The sequence below is a fragment of the Kwoniella shivajii genome, chromosome 10 (genome assembly GCF_035658355.1).
Source record: "Kwoniella shivajii chromosome 10, complete sequence".
Taxonomy (NCBI): domain Eukaryota; kingdom Fungi; phylum Basidiomycota; class Tremellomycetes; order Tremellales; family Cryptococcaceae; genus Kwoniella; species Kwoniella shivajii.
The window spans coordinates 575,885-593,359 of NC_085917.1; the positions used below are offsets into that span (position 1 = coordinate 575,885).

The following is a 17,475-nucleotide window of genomic DNA, read 5'->3' on the forward strand; positions in this document are numbered from 1 at the left end:
AAAGAAAAGCCATTCGAAATGTAGTAAAAGAATAAGACATATTCTTTGAGACGGACGAACTAGTGAGTGTAGTCTTTTCTAGACAAATTATAATGTATACTGTAAATCAACGAGAATGAATGAGCAGTGAGATGAATATCAGTAAGCAGTTCTGCTTGTCAAAGTTAATTACATATGGACCAACTCCAGCATGGATTCTCTGTCGCATGATTAATATCGGGCCATAACAGTTCAGTGCATCTTGAACAAACCGTGTGCTGCTCCTTTCGCGCACTCCCGTAATCTGGGTCTCCTTTCATTCCCTTTCATTTAAGGAGATCAATTCACTCGAAACTTACATGCGATCATAAGAAAGGGGCCGAAGGAAGGATACGAGGAGGCCTAACGAATGAAAGGATTTGACAAAGGTCCTACCGTAATCGGATAATTCCACATGAAATCGTACCTGGTGTATCGAGCCGAGAAGAATGGGCCAAATATCATCTACCAGACTTCCTCATCAATTAGCACCTCTGTGCGAGGGGAGTCTCTCGAGACAATAATCATGACCAATTATTATAAAGCGATGTATTATATTCATTCTGCTGATTGAAACGAAGAAATGGCCAGCACCCAGGTTTATTTCAGCTTATAAAGGGTGACTTCCTTTGTACCAACATTGAAAGACGTATAGACCTATTTCATCATTTCACCCAAAAACTGAGCAAAGATCTCTCAACAATATCGGAAATTTGACTTACAGTATGCAAGAAGGCATCTCCTATCACCCATGTATCCATTCCTTTCAAACTTCCAATTTTAGCCCAGCAATAACCATCTCCTTCTCCCGCATTTGCGCCAACAAGGTATTTGTAGTCGAGATCAAAGGTCATACCACCAAAAATGAATGATAAAGCCGGTGCATCGGCAGGCGAACAGGGTAAAAGGTATCCTTGATCCGACATTTTAGGTGATGGTAAATAGGAGTAAATCTGCATAGCATCCTTGGTAGTAGAAGAGATCAGCTTTCGGTCAATTAGTCAAAACAAATCGGGAGACTCACTTCTTCAGGTATGTAGATGTACGAACTCCTACGGGCGATAGTCAATGTTCGCTTTCTAGAAGCTGGTGTCGTCTCCCACAGATGACTTACCCCGTATCAATAATTACGTTTTTTGCACCTGAAACATTCTCTGCACCAACGGTCATGTAATCCATCTTGACTTCGTATAGACTCATCTCGTTTGCCACTGATTGCAAGATGACTTTCTGAGAAGTGTCGGCATGTTCACTATAATGAATATGCCGCTTGGTCAGCGAGCGAATCAAGGCTACGATACGATGTAATTAATAGAGAGATGATTTACGTACCTGGTCGTGACGTCTCCAAAAGTAATTTCACCTTATGACACGGTGATCAGATTGTTTACTAAATGATTCAAGCTGGATCGAGAGATATAACTCACTATCGATATTCTCGTCTTCTGATAGATAAAATCCTACTGTTTTTGCCTTGATCAGACCAAGGTCATACATGGCTTTGACGATGGTAGGTTGTCCGTCACTGTTGGTCTCGCCAGCGAGGCCAAGGATTCCACTGCAATTGGCACGGGTCAGTTCACCATTCGTTCATTGCGTCCTTCACCCAGGATACTCACCTCAATACGGACCCAGAAGAAGCCAATGCCTGATCCACTGCCGTGACTCCCATAAGTTCGACATCAGGCACTACATAAGGTCCAATAGATACAGCACCATGTGCGTAACACCCTTCGGCTGATCCAATCCCGTATGTTATATTCTGCGATTCACATGAGGTCGGTACGACCAGCGGTGAAATCGTCATTCCTGCTTGTTTGCAACTCTCGCACGAAGATGTCGGAACCCAAAACGCAGATGATCCAGTGTCGACCTATCGTTCCAGGTCGTTATTAAATCATATCTAGAACAATCCAGCACTTATTGATGTACTCACTATAACAGGAATATCTACACCCCCCACATTGACATCAATTGTATAGGCTAACCCACCGGTATTATCCAAATTTGAATCTGGTTCCTCTCCCTTTGGTCCTTGAGCTTGTACTGTACTTGTTGGAGTAGGCGACTGTACAGCCGAGACAGTTCTGGTCCGGGTTCTGGTTACTTGGGATATAATCACATTTGCGGCTTCCGTGTTATCTGCGTCTTTGACAGCTGCTACTGATGTAGGTGTTGACCGAGGGGCGAGACCATTGATGATGTCACGGAACATATCATCCCAATCTTCACGACGCTTTTCATGTCTCCTTCCATGCGTTTTCGAATGACTGTGCATGGGGATATGAATTGCTCGTTTTGCCATACTTCTGCGTTCCATGGCACGTCGCTGTATCTGTCGAAGAGGGCCAGATACGTTGGAGGTAACATGTTTTGAGAGTTTCAGTGTTGTTGCGGCGTAAGCGGTGGGTGCAGCGAGAAGGCTTAGAAGTGATAAAAGTATAACGAGTAGACCTGATGCTTTGAGACCAGTCATTTTTACTGTTGATCTGTCTAGGAAAGGTAAAGAGAGTGACAACGGTCGGCCGTAGGGTAATTCTTCCCGAGAAGTAGCTAAACAAATGGAATCGATAGATAGATAAGTTGGGTGATCGGATTCAGCTGAACGTTGTACGTCGTCAAGAATATCAGGCGGGATTATGATTAAGAAGAAAGATATGTCTATGATCAAGAGCGTTCTCCCATTTTTGACGTGAGAAAGATTAAGAAATCTAAACGACTCCCTTCAGGTATAGCTTCGTCCATCCCTTTCATCTCAATATCGGTGAAGCATTTCTGAGTATACCTGCCTCTTCCAGTCTCACATGGAAAAGCTTGGAATGAGCCAATTTTCGACACCTTCAAAGGCACATTCATCACTTTTCTTCATGTCGCGTACTGTGAATTCATGTACACGTCAGTCCAAAGGGGATGTGATTCCTTAAAGAAGGGTCGCATGGTCTGAGAGTTATCATGCAAAGGATAGGCTTGATGGCACAATTTATACTCAAGGGGTAGATATGATTGCAATCCAAAGTCGAACAGAAGAGACAGAAAGGATATGATGAAGCTGTGCTTCAGACCATCTGTGGCCCGTGTGCAAAGGAGTGTAAGTATGTTGAGCAGCTCTTCGGGACATGTTTGAGCTCCTCTGTGTTTGCTCATGTATGCGATGCTCTAATTACGGGATTACTGAGTTCTTACACATTCTGCGATGCCAGTTGTTTCGGATGGATGATGCGATTGATGGTGATGAAAGTGTATTTACTCAAACTTCGTCCGAATATACCTTGGAAATGATGTGCTCTTCCGAATATATCAAGGAGATTGTCATTCAATATTGACTTTATGCATCCCGGAATCTGTGGGGCCGGAGATATCAGTGACTTTTACTCGCTGTGCTTGCTCACAAGTAGTATATTCGGAAATGGAGACCGGTTCATTGGCTGTCACCCCCATATCATCGTATTTATTACGAGATGGTAAATTTATTCGGAATCACGCCACGTGCTCTCCACCGTACGATCGTTTTCTCTAGCTTTTTTATCTGGAATTAAAATCACAAAGTATCTAATGGGCACGCCATCGTTTACGTTTCATCAATTGATACATAGCAGTCCAGAAATCATCTCGTCCATACAGAACTCGGCTTTTTCAGAAAAAAGTATCAAAATCGATCAAATCGGATCACCGTGGAAAAAAAAAGAGCCATCACCTTCAACTTCGTGTACTGAACATCTTGTTTTTCTTTTCGATATTTTCATTCAAATCCGTGCTTGTGACAACCAAGCTATAGAATCCATTGTATAACACTCCCTGCTTTCTCTTGTGTATCTCGAAACGAAATAGCGATTATCCTTTGCAAAGGTAAGTTTCACCTCCACTTCATGCCTTTCGACGACGCTGATTGACGACTTCGATCTGGTGATACCTTAGATGTCCTCCGCTGTGATTGCCGCTGTTTCCAGCCTCCCTTCCACATCATATCACCATCCTATCGCCACTCCTCCTTCAAGCTCAACCAAGCTTAACCCTTACCTTCCCCTCCCTCAAGCCTCTGGCAGTACTACAGTCTTGTACACCAACACCACTTTTCTGCCCTCTGTCCCTTCCGCTTCCCTCCGACGCACTGTGATACATGTCATTGGTGCCGAAGAAGTAGTGACCCCTCGAGCCGCAAAATCCCTATCATTGATCAGTCGATCGGCTCAAGAGGCCTACGATCATTCGTTGCTCGCCCTTCGATTGGCTCAAGATGAAGAGGCTTTGATATATCACTTCATCGCAACAGGTTTAGACGGATCTGTGCAAGAAATCGAGGATGCAAAGTCATGGCTCAGTGAACCCTTGGGATCTCCCAATCCCGCAAATGGCAATGTAGAGGGTGACGAGGTTGATGAGCTATTGTCAGCTTATGAAGCTGTCAGTCTCGCCCTTCTCAAGCTTACAAGGCGAGCCCAACGACCATTCATTCACCATAAGGCCGATTCATCCAAACTCATCGTTAATTTCCTTCCATCTTCAGTGGAAGCGGATAATGTCATCGATATCGTCCTCGCTGTCCCCGCACCCAAAGAAAAACTCCGATCGTCTCTTTCAGGCGTTCAAGAGGTCGTCGTGGTAGAAGGTGGCAACGGCAAATACGGATCAGGTTGGGCATCGGTTGTAGATGCTCTTGAAGGCTCAGACGTCAACATCCGATCTGTCTTGGTCGGTGGCAACACATCTTCATCCGAAATCTCCTCATCTTTGAACTCTTCCACACAAATCATCCGACTCGGCAAACCTGCCGTTCGCTCTATCCCTTCCAACTCCGTTGCAATCCCCTCTCCAGAGACCAGCTACACCAGTCTTCTCGCTTCCTCTCCTACACCTTTGGAAATCCTCAATGATCCTGCTCATCTCGCTGCTAATGAATCTACTTCCCCTCTTTACGCTTTCGGTAAAGCCGTTGCCCTTCGAAAGGAGCGAGCACGACTCATCGAGTTGGCCAAAAAAGTTCTCAAAGCTGCGGATACCCGAAAAGAAGTTCATGAAGCTCTTTCTGCCTGGTTGTTGGTCAGGGACGAGAGCGGTGCTGTTGCTGCTGGTCAAAAAGTAGCCGAAGTCATCGGTGCTGGGGCCAGCAATGATGAGAAGGAGCTCACTCAAATCGGTATCAAAGGTCACTGGGAAAAACGTGCCTTGTGGATCGTTATCTCCAATTCATGGGCTGTCGACCTTGCATCATCTGGTCTTCATCACGCTCTTGCCTCCGGCCTTGATATCAATCTCCTCGTTTACGAGACTGCCTCATCTCCTTTCTCTCCCAATGCACCAGCTCAACCCCCTAAAGAGCGAAAGAAGGATCTCGGTCTTTACGCACTCAACATGGGTGATGTTTACGTTGCTTCCGTTGCAATCTATGCCGACTACGCTGGTGTAATCAACGCTATGCGAGAAGCCGAAAGCTATTCAGGTCCTGGGCTTGTTCTTGCTTACTTGCCTTGGGGTGAGAAAGAAGATGGCCAATCCATCTCGCAACAAGAGAAAGCTGGTCCTCTCGAGCGTTTGAGAGAGACCAAGCGAGCTGTCTCCGGTGGATGGTGGCCAATGTTCCGATGGAATCCTTCTCTCGCCGATGACAAGCGATTCATTCTCGACTCATCATACATCAAAGCCGCCCTTTCCGAATTCCTTGACCGAGAATCTCACTTGTCTCAACTTACACTCTCTCAACCATCCATCGACGCTTCTGTCACTTCCTCTGCAGGTTCCGACCTCGTAGCTGCTCGAAAAGAAAAAGCTCGAAAAGCCTATGACGCTTTGCTCAACTCTCTCGATGGTCCCGGTCTTCTTGTTTTATATGCCTCTGATGGTGGTAACGCCGAGAAGGTCGCCAAGCGACTTGTTGGCCGAGCAAAGATGCGTGGAGTCGGTGCTGCCCTTCGAGTTCTCGACGAGATCGCCCCTTCCATCGTTGATTCCCTCAGCGAGGAGAAAAACGTTCTCATACTCACCTCCACCGCTGGTCAAGGTGAAGCACCTCAAAACGGTCGAGAGTTCTACAAGGCCTTAAGCAAGCTTTCGGCTTCAGACAAACTTGCTGAGACCAAAGTCACCGTGTTCGGTATGGGTGATTCTCACTACTGGCCTCGACCTGAAGACGCCTCTTACTACAACAAACCTGCCAAGGATATCTTCCCTAGAGTCCTCGGTCTTGGTTGCGCCGAGCTTTGTCCCTTAGGACTCGGTGATGATTCCGATCCTGATGGATACATGACCGGATACAAACCTTTCGAGGCCAGTTTATGGAGAGCTCTTGGTGTTGACAGTGTCGAAGTCGTGGAAGAGAAGGAAGAAACCGTTGCAAATGAACATATCAAGATTGCTTCTGATTACTTGCGTGGAACTATCCTCGAAGGTCTTGAAGACAAAACAACCGGTGCTATCGGTGCCAGTGACGCTCAGTTGACTAAATTCCACGGTACCTATATGCAGGTGAGTTGTTTGAAAACACAATCCCATATCTATGCTGACAATCAAATCAGGATGACCGAGATATCCGAGAATCCCTGAAAGCACAAGGTCTCGAACCTGCATACTCATTCATGATCCGATGTCGAATGCCCGGTGGTGTTTGTACTGCCGATCAATGGCTCCAGATCGATCGAATATCTGATGAGCATGGTAATGGTACCTTCAAATTGACGACTAGACAAACCTTCCAATTCCATGGTATCATCAAGAGTCACTTGAAACCAGCTATGCAAGCTATCAACAAAAGTTTGCTCGACACCATTGCCGCTTGTGGTGACGTTAACCGAAACGTTCAATTGACTGTCAACCCCGCATATTCCAAAACACATGAAGCTGTATACAACTTCTCCAAAGCTGTCTCCGAACACCTCTTACCATCGACCAATGCCTATCACGAGATCTGGCTTGACAAGAAGAAGGTATACGGTGATGCGACTCAAGCTTTCTCCGCTGATAATGAACCTCTATACGGACCATACTACCTTCCCCGTAAATTCAAGATCGCTATCGCTGTTCCTCCTGATAATGCTGCGGATGTGTTCACAAACGATGTCGGTTTCATCGCTATTGTCGAGAACGACGAGGTTATCGGTTATAACGTCAGTGTTGGTGGGGGTATGGGTGTCACACACGGAAACAAGAAGACGTATCCTCGACTTGGTGACGTTCTCGGTTTCCTCAGTCCAGAGGACGGGTGCAAGGTCGCCGAAAGCATCATGCTTGTCCAACGAGATTACGGTAACCGACAAGACCGAAAGAATGCTCGACTCAAGTACACCGTTGACCGACTTGGTGTCGCCAAGTTCAAGTCTCTTGTCGAAGAGCGATGGGGCAAGAAATTCGGTGAAGAACGACCCTACCATTTCGACACTAACTTGGACAGATATGGATGGGCTCAAGGTCACGATGGAAAATGGCATTTCACCATGTTTATCGAGAATGGCCGAGTGGAGGATTCATCTCGGCATCAATTCAAATCGGGTCTCCAAGAAATTGCTAAAGTCCACAAGGGTACTTTCCGACTCACTGCCAACCAACATCTTATCCTTTCAGACGTCGCTTCCGAGGACCTCGAAGACATCAAGAGATTATTGGCTAAATGGGGTCTTGACAACATTGATCACTCTGGTGTTCGACTTTCTTCTTCAGCTTGTGTCGCTTTCCCCACATGTGGTTTAGCTATGGCCGAAAGTGAGAGATACTTGCCTCTGTTGATAGATAAAGTCGAAAAAATCTGTGAGGAGGCTGGTGTCAGAAACGATGATTTGGTCATGAGAATGACTGGTTGTCCTAATGGGTGAGTCGATAGCTTCTTTGTCCCTTTTCGATATGCGCTAATACATATTCGTGAACTAGTTGTGCACGACCATGGGCTGCCGAAGTCGCCTTTGTGGGTAAAGCACCGGGAGCGTACATGATGATGTTGGGAGGAAACCACAATGGTACACGATTGAATAAACCGTTCATTGAATCTGCCACCGAACCCGAAATACTAGCGGTGTTGAAACCTATGATCAAGAGATGGGCATTAGAGAGAAATGACGGTGAAAGATTCGGTGACTGGACTATCCGAGCAGGTTACATCAAACCTACCACTCACGGTACGAACTTCTGGGAGCATGGTTTCCCATCGGCTCAACAAGCTATACAAGCTGTAACAGCATAATCAGTAGTTATTTCATTTTTTCTTGGATTGTTTCGAATAGGTTATTTTAGTATATTTCTGGTCATCTTCTCAAGCATATGCATTTTTCGTATTCTCACGGATTCATTGTCCATACTATAGCACTTCGGGTACGTGAATGAATACAGGTTTTTATTCCACTCTGGTCTTGCAAGTCGCTGTCGCGTGCAAATTCTTACAAAGCGTTCTTCATATTTCTGAGTTTACTATGATGATCAAGACTGTCCTAGAAATTTGGCTTTCTCTTCGTCCCTTTCTTCGGGAGTAGGTTCAGCAAAGCCGGGATCAGGGATCAAGTATATTGCCATAGTGAGAAGGAGGAGCAGGACGAGGGAGAAGACCGTAAAGCTGAAAATGGCTAGAGGTAAATCAACACATCAAGCAGTGAGCAGAATTCACACAACCCTCGCATAACGATAATGAAGGTGAAGATATTCGGTGTGATGATTTGTCACTTCGTTGTTCTACAAGTTCACAAAGCTTGCTCAGGGCCCGCTCACGCCATGGTGATTACCATAACCAAGCAACAACTCACTAACTGTGCTCATGTTTTTACTTTCAAATTCACCATTGGAATGACATACATGCAGATATGCATCATGTTATCATTCACTGTGTCTTTCTATTTACTGACTATGACTTAGTCTTTGCTGTACATGAAAAGAGCAGTAATGCATAGCTTTGAATTGTACAAAGGATCTCTTTCATACCGTTGTTGCCATTCGATGTGTCCCGCCTGAGCGAAATAAATGCCACGTCATGGTAGATTTGCCACACTTGTTTTGTTGCATTCATCCTTTCAACCAATCTCATAACGTTCGTTGGTTATGCGATTTGTGTTTTCGAGACTTTGATCTGTACTCAATCACTTAAAAGCATACCCTATCTCACCTATTTTCCTCCTTCTTCTCTTTCCAACCAGTCAAGATGCCCTCTTTCATCAGAAGATCCCAATTTGTGAGTACATACACAAAATCTACCTCTCTGTGCGAATCGCGCTGATGATCAAATCATTAGGGTCTTAACGGTTTCAACGCTGAGTACGTTTTGTTCATGTTCCACAAAAGAATATATCTGTAGATGATAGTTCATTGGGTCCGGAAAGCTCTGCACGACGGATTTATGTTCGACGTTTACTGGAGGAGAATAGGGGATCCAAGGCGCCATGGGCATGACGCTGACAATTTTGTTGTCTTTTTCGCTCTCTATATCACTTTTCGATCAACACATTGCCAATCACAAATTCAATTGCATATCATTACAACCATATAAAAATCCGATGTCTTCCTCGTATCGTCCACTTATATCTCTCTGCAAATGCAATTGGAAATTCGGTCTCTTGTACAACAACTGAACCTCGTGGATGCGATTTGATATCACAGACGAATTAGCAGATGGGGTACCCCTCTTGCTCTTTGGGGTGTCGCTGCTGGAGCCGCCGTATCGCTCTTCTTGTCTGACGTACCGCTCTTCAAGAAGGATGTGTTGATCAAAGTGCCTGTTGTGAGTCACCGTTCCTCATTGTCACGGAGAGAAAGGGTAGAAATTCCCTTCACTCATGGAGGAGAAAAGTTACCGATTGGTATTGGCATTGTTGGAATAGTGGAAACCTAGAGCTGTGAAAATCAATCTAGATGCTGACGGCTTTCCTTTGTCGAACAGGTTGGAAATTACTTCATCGGTATGTCTGGGATCTTCAGATCTTTCGATCTGGTCATACGGAAATCCATTGCTGACTTTGTCTTTCCTCTTCCTTTTTTGCGTTCTGTCACCTGCATCTGCTACATTTACCGTCATCTCTACTCATGTGCTACAGATAAAACTCCCGATTCCGACAAACCTTTCTAAACGGATTTTTTTTTTCAAGATTCGGAGGGCTATGGAGTATTATTATATAGTTGGGATATTTGTTGACACGGTAGAGGTAGATCGAGCATCTCTTGCATGAGACCTTTCATCAATTTCACTTATCTGTTCTGCTTCATCGTACATTCTCTTAAACTTGCTGGTCATCTGTTCTGAGAATCTATTCATTGTGAGATGCAAAACGTTGAGCAACCTCAAGCAGAGTGAACAGTGGATGAATGCCACTTCTGGGCTAATTCCGGGTTGTTCCGATTCGTGAGCTTGAGGTCAATCAACGCACATTGATGTTTCAACTTAAATAATCCCCCCTTTTGTGGCATCCTCATCTTTTGCCACCTTTGTGTTTGCGCCACGCCCATATCAAACGTCACTTTCCACTGTCCACTCAGTCTCGTCGTCACCGTTCATTGTTCCAGTGTTATTGAAATCATCTTGATCATCACTTGCCTCCTACGAGACTCCAACAAGCATCTTAAATTTTACAAGGACATTCATCAACCTATCCCTTCTACGTGAGTCAACACTTCCTGTCCGTAAAAGAGTAAGAAAGCATAGCCAAATCGGTGGTTGGAGACGAGATTGCAGAAGATGATAAGCGGGCGGCGCGTGCGGGACATGCCCGATGGACGTCTTTCAGATGGTCTTGTACAGTGGGAAGTCAAAGAGGACTCAAATGCTGATAACTTCGTTGACATCAATATACCTTTCCTCTACCTCGAATTTCTTCATAATGTGTTTGTAACGCCTCGGCAATGTCATCGACCTCGAACAACCCTCTTTTGCCTTTGATTCTCCGCGCGTTCCTTTCGTCATTAATCATTGAACCACCCTCTTCTCGCCCAACGATGACAAATCCACGATATCACACCATCAATATTCAAACTGAATGTCATCGTCGGGATCACTAACGACATTGATGGTCACTTGGATCGCTTCACGACACGTTGTGGTGTTACACTTTGATTGGATTTGATGATGGAAATCATTGGGAGAATAGAATATCGTTAATTTGAATTGAACAATTCAATATGTCAGCACCAGAATACGATTATCTCTTCAAGGTGAGTAATGACTCCTTTACTCCATAGGAGTCGTATATGCGAAATCCGGCTGCGCCGTGTAGCAGACCCTATCTATGGATGAGCTGACCGTTGTTTGTTGATTTCGTAGCTCCTTCTTATTGGTGATTCAGGTGTGGGAAAATCCTGTTTACTTCTTCGATTCGCCGATGATACCTACACCGAATCATACATTTCTACCATCGGAGTAAGTGATTTCATTCATTATTCTCGTCCGAATTGGCAAGACCCTCATACGAATCCAAAAACGTCATTGTTGTGCTTTATTTCCGGGTGTCACGATACGATTTGAGGTTACTGGTGTACGGAAAGATAGGGTCTGAGACATAGCGGACTAGCAGGACAGAGATCTGTCATACTTGAAAGTCAGGTGTGAGGCTTGTGCGTAGTGTGCTGTCAACGAGAATGATTGACGTTACGAACACGGCTGTCATGATTGATGATTAACGGGGGATGTCACGCTGAATAGACAATTCCGACCACTCAATTCCGGCGTGACATCCATCATGTCTGTTCAGTCCAGATCCATCAATCTTAGATGTCGATTATTGGGGTGGACTCATGGTGTTTGTGCAATTGTAGTATCCCCAAGACACACTCATAAATTCGCTTAACTCTTTACTTCTCGCTTCTTTTGTCTCCCCTTTTCTTGTCGATTGGTTATTCTTTGCTCCTTCATAATCGTTCAGAAAGCTATAAATAACGCAACATCCTGGCTGTCATTTCTCTTTTCTCTCTCCTCTTGATCAGTTACCTAAATCGACTTAAGTCCAAATCCCGCATAACCTTTTCTCTTCTGTGCAATCTGTACCTCTTTATTTATACGTCTCCGTTACCGAATCTATTTGATCGTCTTGTCACAAGCTTACACTCATTGAATAGGTCGATTTCAAAATCAGAACTATCGAACTTGAGGGAAAGACAGTAAAACTCCAAATCGTGCGTATCACCTTCTCTATCAGGTTACGCACTCAGCATACAACACATAAGCATAAGAGCTGACGGTAGTCTCTCCTAACCTCACTCTCATATTCGATGTTCTATCATCAACACTTTCTCGTATCCTGGCTGTTGGGTAACTTTATAAACACTTCAAACTGCGTCAAATTCGTGTATATTCCGTCCTGAAATCCCTCGTATTTGCGATCAATGTTCAAACCCTTAATTGTTTTCCATTCGAAACTGATTTCTCTTCGGCACGTCGTCTCGCTACTCTTCGGTACGCCTTCATCAAATGGTTTGTTTCTTTCTCCGAAATTGCACCGTACTCAATATTGAATCGTGTCGTGATATACTTCTCGTTGATCGGTTGACCACCCCCTTAATGGCCCCCTGTTGGAATCGAATCTGTATTGCACCTCCTCGGACTCCAACTTGCTTCAACATGGCTTCTGCGATTCCATCTTGACTTTGGCCTCGATTGGGACTGGTGCAACTTTGATCTGCAATGACCCTGGTTTTTTTTTGCAATCGACGGCATCTTTTACGGACCATTAACGCTTCTCATGTACGGTCGTTATGTTATTATCCCGGTCTACACAAATCTCCCTCTTCATCGACTTGTCAACCCCGTTACCAATGGCGGTTTACCATCGGGGCGCGAATCCGTAAATGGACTCACCAATTCTTGCAATTCAAATCGGGGCTGGGTGTAATCTTCAAACTGTCTGAATATATTGATTTGATCGCAATCAAATGCGTAAGATGGTACTATCCCACCAATCTTCCCTTCATCCACAATGACGCGAATTCAATCGGCTTTGATTGAACACGTCCTTATGGTAATCTACCTTCGATTTCAATCTCTTCGTCCTGATCGGGTTCGTCGAAAATCTATATATAATTCTCTTCTATCTTGTTGGTGATACCTCAATTCTATTCTTCCATTAAATTCCTTTTGGAATTATTTTATTCTTGCTTCGACTTTCTACTACGTCCAACGACGTCCCATTTCATCGCATCAAACATCTCGTACATCATCGCTTCTGGCGGCGCGCAACGGTGGCGGAACGACTGGCTTGGCTTCTCTATGTTCGTTAACTGCGCCGTCTTCATTCTGATTTTAACGTGATTAATATAATTGTACGCAACTTTTTTCATTTCCATCTTGATCCATCTCTTCACTTCCTTATTCCACGATATCGCAATCATATCACAACCAATCCAAACTATATTGCATATATACGGAACAGTGGGATACTGCTGGACAAGAGCGATTCAGGTAAGTATATTTTTTATTTAAGAGAGTCTCATTTCGCTGATCATATCACAGAACCATCACTTCATCATACTACCGAGGCGCTCACGGTATCATAGTAGTCTACGACGTCACTGATAGTGGTAAGCCAGCTTTCCTAGACCTGCACTTTATCAGGTGGGAATGCTGATCATCTACATGCCATCTTAGACACTTACGCCAACGTTAAGCAATGGTTGCAAGAGATTGACCGATACGCTGTCGAGGGTGTCAACAAACTTCTTGTAGGAAACAAATCTGATTTAGCTACCAAGAAGGTTGTCGAATACGCTGCTGCCAAAGCCTTCGCCGACGAGTTGGGTATTCCATTCCTCGAGACATCTGCCAAAAACGCTACCAACGTCGAACAAGCTTTCTTGACCATGTCAAAACAAATCAAGGACAGGTGAGTTTTTGAGGAATTGCGTGATTTTTGATACACTAACTAAATTGAAAACCGCAGGATGGGATCTACTTCAATGGCTTCTGGTCCAGGTGCTAAATCTACCATTAAAGGTCTCGGTCAAAATGTGGAACAAAAGACTGCTGGAGGATGTTGTTAAATGGCTAGAAGTTAAGAGGGTCTACGTATGGGAGATTCAGTGGGCTAGAAGTTGTGATTGATTGGGGTCTGGTAGAGCATTCAGACGACTATCTTATCTTCCTTTTTTCGTTTTTCTTTTACTATTCTACTCAGTATTCTTTGTAGAGTTCGTTATGACCGACCGTGAACTACCAAGATGATATCCCATGACATATTCTCTCTGACACTTTGCTGATGCAGATAGTGTTTTTTTACTTGTCGATGCTATCAGGTATTGATTCCGTCTCTGTTTTACGTGTGATTAGATGATTCCTCCACTTTTCAACGCGAACAACGATAATAATATTGAATGAATAACGACGTGTTTATGTTATCGTTTCATGCAAGCAGTAGCTGGATTTCCAAGAGATACCAACACGGACCCCGATCAACGAAAGACAACTGGATAGATGTGGATCACACTATGACCAGCGTCAACGGTGTTCCTCGAGGAATGTCAATATCACTATCGCCGACATCAGTCAATCCGAGCACGATACCTTCCTCTGATCCTATACCCAGTCTCGGTTCATCCGATGCATTCCAACATCCCTCATCATCTAGAGCTTCGACTTCGTCCTCATCGTCATCGCCTGACCATTCTCTAGATTTGCCTTCATTACAACCCCTATCTCATGACCATCCATTGTTGTCTGCACAAGAGTTCAACGCGGACGAATTCCTGTTATCAAGATTACACATACCGCTCGAAGAGCTCCGAGGGGAATTGAGAGGGTACTTGGGAGAACTAAGGGAAGAGCTGGTCAGATTAATCAATGAAGATTATGAAGAGTTCATTTCACTTGGTACGGGATTGAGGGGGGAAGAAGGTAGATTAAAAGGATTGCAAGAACCAATGAAACAAGTCAGAGGTGAAATTCAGGTATGTCCCACATATCCAACAGCATAAATGGACAAGCATAGACAGAGGAATCTGACCATGCAATACTTGAGCAGAACGTGAGAGATGTACTGTATGAACACCAGCATAAGGTGCAGAGTAAACTGGATGAAAGATCAGCACTGAGAGAGGAAAAGGTGAGTTCGCGTTATGAAAATGAGTTTTTGGTCACAATAGGATTGTTGAGCTAATACAGAATGAATTATGTAGGCTCTCCTTGATTTACTTCAACGTCTGTTTGATACACTGGGCAGGGCAGAGACGTTACTGGATTCAACGCCTGAAGAAGAACATGGTTCAGCTAAGATGGTCACTAGAGTAGCTGGAGAATATACACAAGTGGTTTATCTAGTCAATAAAGCTAGAATGGAAGGATGTGCTATCGTTGATATCGTAAAAGATGTAAGTATCGGTACAAATCACCTTCAGAACATGATGCCCCTTGTGATATCAGTGGAACTTGTCGCTGATATATACCTGCAATGCCCATAGCGTATTGAGAATATCAAATCACGCTTATCGAAAGATCTTTCGATGCTCCTTAAAGCTGAACTTGCCGAGCCTAGTGTACCGAGATTGAAACAATGTTTAAAGACATATAAAAACTTAGAAGGATGGGAAGAAGCTGAAGATATAGTCAGGCAATCTGTACGAGCGTTCTGTCGAGCAGTGAGCAATCTTCCGTCCCTTGCATTGTTAAAATCGTTATATAACGGCTGACCAACGTGTGTAGACTATCACGTCAACTTCCCTGGTGGTTCCGACGACACCTGTGGCGCCTCAAACACCCCATCCATTGCTCGGATCCCTCGAGAGATCCATCAGGTTATCGTCGGAAGATACCTCACCTCTAGCTGCGTTGTATAATCGGATTCTCGCCCATGTCGAAACTCTACAACCTCTCATGCAAGTCGCAGACGATCTATCAGATAAATTCGACTTCTTCTCAAAAGTCATTTGGCCTGAAATATCGACTGCACTCGCTGAAAGACTAGGAAGTACGATTTTTTCTGCTGGAAGACCTGATGAGTTACATAAAGTGAGTTTTGCCCGGATCCTTTCGCTCCTCCAAATCGAAAGCATTTCTACATAAATCTACCATGGAAGCCGTTCACTGACTAGATATTCCGATTTCGCAGCATTACTCAACGACACATAAATTCATCACTTTACTCGAATCCCTAGCACCCTCATCACGGAACATCGTATTGATGAGAAGTAGTCAATCGTACGAATCGTTTGAAAGAAGATGGCAATTACCTGTATATTTCCAATTGAGATGGAAAGAAATTGTTGGCGCCCTAGAAAACTCACTGGTCTCCACTACGGCGAGTACGAGTACGTCAAGCGCAAGTGGGGGTGCGAATGCAGAATGGGCTTTGTCAGGTTCAGCGAGTGTTTGGAAAGCTTTAGAACATACTTGGAGTGAAGATGTCTTTATAAATGAGCTAGCCCCCAGATTCTGGAGACTAAGTTTACAGGTGAATTGCAGTTGATTTTTTCTGTAATGTATCACTCAAGTATCGTCCAATGCTAACGTGTCTCTTTTGGAATAAATCGATGTAGATCATTGCTCGATACAATACTTTCCTGAAGTCCACACTTGATTCGTTCACAGTGGGAGACGAAGACATAGCTCAAGAAGATGCGGCTCTGAGATTTGCAGCTTCAGTGATTGTTGATCTGAATCAGATGAGAAAGAGAACTGCAGAACTGGATGTCATACAATCCCTGGGTCTCGAGGGTGAGTGAAGCTTTCAGTAACGTTCAGATACTCCCCTCTCAGCAGTATGAATTTCAAGCCTCATATCCTTAGTATGTCGCCTGTTAATTCCTGTCCTTACTGTGCTTTGACCTAAATAGATCATCTTACTCTCCCTGTTTTACCTTACTCCACCTTACTACTCCAAATCCTCACACGTAGATGTATAGATCCCCTCAAACTCATTCGATCAGTCGCATCTCAATTCCGTGCGTCTCCCACACCTACAAATTCGACCTCAACTTCTTCCCAGCCATCATATTTCGTCCCTACAGTCCTCAAGCCACTTCATACATTGTATGCATCCAGACCCACGCTCAAAGACAAATATGGTAAAGAATGGTCAACAAGACTCACCGATTCAATTTTGGTCAACTACGCATCAATTTTATCGAGTGTAAGGAAAACAGAAGATCTATTGAGGAAACATCGTAAATCAAAGAAAACGGGTTTATCATCCTTCTTCGGTGGATCAGGAGGATCGTCCATGTCCAATAGCGAATCAAATGGTGGTGGTGGTGAAGGTGAAAAGGAAGAAGAACGATTCAGAACTCAAATGCGTGTCGATATAATTGCGTTAAAAGACGACGCTAAGAGTCTAGGTGTCGACGTGGAAGAACTAGAAAGTTGGAAAGAGTTGAACGAAGTTGTCAATAGACCAGCGGAATGAATAGCAAGGTCATCATGGGTTTGAATAGTATCGTCAGTTTCGATCTAATCTTATCTCTATTGTATAGTGTAGATAGTTCAACATGCATAAAGCCCATTCAAATCACAAATAACATATGAGACCGTTTCTATGATACAATCCAACGAGGAGAAGATAGCTATGTTGAAGTATATGTGAG

General features: G+C 44.2%; 5 protein-coding genes across 5 annotated transcripts; 4 read left to right on the forward strand and 1 right to left on the reverse strand.

Moving 5' to 3' along the window:
- Nucleotides 1-618: 618 nt before the first annotated feature.
- IL334_007106 (uncharacterized protein) lies at nucleotides 619-2,494 on the reverse strand (the record flags this gene model as incomplete). Its single annotated transcript, XM_062938800.1, has 8 exons — nucleotides 619-675; nucleotides 741-983; nucleotides 1,043-1,070; nucleotides 1,133-1,270; nucleotides 1,351-1,381; nucleotides 1,446-1,576; nucleotides 1,638-1,891; nucleotides 1,955-2,494. The coding sequence occupies 8 exons, from the start codon at nucleotides 2,492-2,494 to the stop codon at nucleotides 619-621; spliced, it is 1,422 nt and encodes a 473-aa protein (XP_062794851.1).
- A 1,439-nt stretch (nucleotides 2,495-3,933) lies between these two features.
- IL334_007107 (sulfite reductase (NADPH) hemoprotein, beta-component) lies at nucleotides 3,934-8,182 on the forward strand (the record flags this gene model as incomplete). Its single annotated transcript, XM_062938801.1, has 3 exons — nucleotides 3,934-6,477; nucleotides 6,528-7,813; nucleotides 7,873-8,182. 3 exons carry the CDS (start codon nucleotides 3,934-3,936, stop codon nucleotides 8,180-8,182), a joined length of 4,140 nt encoding a protein of 1,379 aa, XP_062794852.1.
- A 945-nt stretch (nucleotides 8,183-9,127) lies between these two features.
- IL334_007108 (uncharacterized protein) lies at nucleotides 9,128-10,048 on the forward strand (the record flags this gene model as incomplete). The annotated part of the gene is made up of 5 exons (XM_062938802.1): nucleotides 9,128-9,157; nucleotides 9,218-9,240; nucleotides 9,583-9,703; nucleotides 9,863-9,881; nucleotides 10,017-10,048. The coding sequence occupies 5 exons, from the start codon at nucleotides 9,128-9,130 to the stop codon at nucleotides 10,046-10,048; spliced, it is 225 nt and encodes a 74-aa protein (XP_062794853.1).
- Nucleotides 10,049-11,094: 1,046 nt separating this feature from the next.
- Nucleotides 11,095-13,944, forward strand: IL334_007109 (GTP-binding protein ypt1; the record flags this gene model as incomplete). The annotated part of the gene is made up of 7 exons (XM_062938803.1): nucleotides 11,095-11,127; nucleotides 11,237-11,332; nucleotides 12,028-12,084; nucleotides 13,338-13,366; nucleotides 13,418-13,485; nucleotides 13,553-13,787; nucleotides 13,845-13,944. 7 exons carry the CDS (start codon nucleotides 11,095-11,097, stop codon nucleotides 13,942-13,944), a joined length of 618 nt encoding a protein of 205 aa, XP_062794854.1.
- Nucleotides 13,945-14,388: 444 nt separating this feature from the next.
- IL334_007110 (uncharacterized protein) lies at nucleotides 14,389-17,297 on the forward strand (the record flags this gene model as incomplete). The annotated part of the gene is made up of 8 exons (XM_062938804.1): nucleotides 14,389-14,847; nucleotides 14,922-15,002; nucleotides 15,076-15,267; nucleotides 15,358-15,534; nucleotides 15,599-15,904; nucleotides 16,005-16,346; nucleotides 16,432-16,609; nucleotides 16,729-17,297. The coding sequence occupies 8 exons, from the start codon at nucleotides 14,389-14,391 to the stop codon at nucleotides 17,295-17,297; spliced, it is 2,304 nt and encodes a 767-aa protein (XP_062794855.1).
- Between the last annotated feature and the right edge of the window lie 178 nt (nucleotides 17,298-17,475).